At 41.1% G+C, this 1,707-nt stretch overlaps 1 protein-coding gene across 1 annotated transcript in view; it reads left to right on the plus strand.

Annotated features, from left to right (window-relative positions):
* The window catches only part of prl2 (prolactin 2), a 6,999-nt gene extending 6,313 nt beyond the window's left edge, over positions 1-686 (plus strand). Inside the window, exon 5 of the mRNA XM_014014576.1 lies at positions 375-686. Within this exon, the coding sequence (XP_013870030.1) occupies positions 375-569 (195 nt within the window). The 3' untranslated portion in view covers positions 570-686. The remainder of the gene's footprint in view (positions 1-374) is intronic.
* The last annotated feature ends 1,021 nt before the right edge of the window (positions 687-1,707 follow it).

Genomic DNA, 1,707 nt, shown 5'->3' on the forward strand with positions numbered 1-1,707 from the left:
GTCCGAGGCCTGCTTCGAGGCAGTAAATCTTGTTTCTTCACTCGAGGTGACCCCTACACTAAGCTCAGAGAGCTGAGAGGCAGGGCACAGCCTGGACCGCCCCAGCTAAACAACAAGAAGAGTTCTTTATGAAACTAAATAAACAGTAAAACATGTACAAGTCCTTTAAAATAGAAGAAAATACATCCATTCAATTGATTACTTACAGTTTATTGTTTCCGAATCCTCATTAGTCTCTGCCTCAGCAGGGAATCCAGACCCTGGAAAACCTAAATTAAAGCTGGATTTGGCCCACGGGCCATGGTTTGATGATCGCTGCTTTAGGATGAGGCGTGTTGTCTTTGTTTTGTAGTAAGTAATAAACTCTGTTCCAGATGCAGACGTTGGGAATCATCAGTACCTCTGTGGGCAGCCTGGCTTCTCCTGAGGCCTTCCTGACCTCGGAGAGCTCAGAGTGGCGCTTCATGAAGGACTACGACCTCCTCTACTGCTTCCGCCGAGACTCCAACAAGATCCAGAACTACCTGAAGATCCTCAAGTGTCGGATCGTCCCYGAACACGGGTGCTGAGAGACACAACAGACACTGTTCAGTCTGAAATGAAAAGGATTTGTTTTAAAACAAGAAAGAAATAAAGTTTGTGTAACTCTTCATTTCTGTCATAAATAAAGACCGACTGGGAAACAACTCAAGCTCTAAACTGTACTTCTCACCATCATGGATCAATTTTKCAAAGGTGCCTCCCAAAATATTTGGCTCCCATGCATTTGGAGTTGATTCTGAAGAGCTAAAAATTATATTTTGTGCTTTATCACATGTGCTCATCCAGTTTCGGCTGGCTCCTAAAAATGTAACCGTAACCCTCTGAGACCCTGCATCCTAATGTTGTGGAAATTGATTTTAGACTGGCTGTCCTTATTCAGAGTAAATTTGAAGATTTATCATTTTATCTCCTTATTATGCAAAWTAACTTTTGTTTTTATGTTTATGAGGCTTTACTAGTCCCAAATAGCCAGGAGGGGTTAAAAATGCACAACAAACAAAAAAATTTAAACTTAAGAAGATAAAACGTTTGGTAAAAGTGGGGTCAGGACCATTTTTTAGGAATTATCATTGTCCCCCCTGCACCCACCCAGTGCTGGCTCTAGACATTTTGGTGCCCTAGGCGAGTTGAAGCGCATCCCCCCACAACTATGTCCCACCCACCCCAATTTGAACCCCCTTTAAAACAAGTTTGAGAGTGTAAGGTACTATGGTAAACTTAAATTTATTTGGTTTCTCAGAAAGCAAATAAATAACAACATACATGTGAACTTGTACGGAAGGTCCGTAAGTTATAAGGATTTTACGTCATTTTGCAGGTATACGGATGTATAGAGCAATCTCACGGATTTTTCCAAGTCTTACGGATTTTTTCAAAACCTCATTTTCAAATTTATCTAACACGTCAGAGCCTGTAGGATGATTTAAAAAACAATAAATGACATTAAATAGTCATCTTCCAACCTGTTCTGCCAGTAGAAATAAGTTTTGAACTTTTTCCGCACTTCTTTCCTCCTGCTTCGCAGTGGGTGCTTTCATGTTCTCAGCAAGGCTGAAAAAGCCCCAACCCCCATGGGTGTGAGTTGCATGTATTTTTTGCAAAATTTACAGATTTTTGAGGCTTTTTATACAGGTAAACATCCGAAGAGGTTGACATGTATGGGAC

The sequence above is a fragment of the Austrofundulus limnaeus genome, unplaced genomic scaffold (assembly GCF_001266775.1).
Source record: "Austrofundulus limnaeus strain Quisiro unplaced genomic scaffold, Austrofundulus_limnaeus-1.0 Scaffold116, whole genome shotgun sequence".
NCBI lineage: Eukaryota > Metazoa > Chordata > Actinopteri > Cyprinodontiformes > Rivulidae > Austrofundulus > Austrofundulus limnaeus.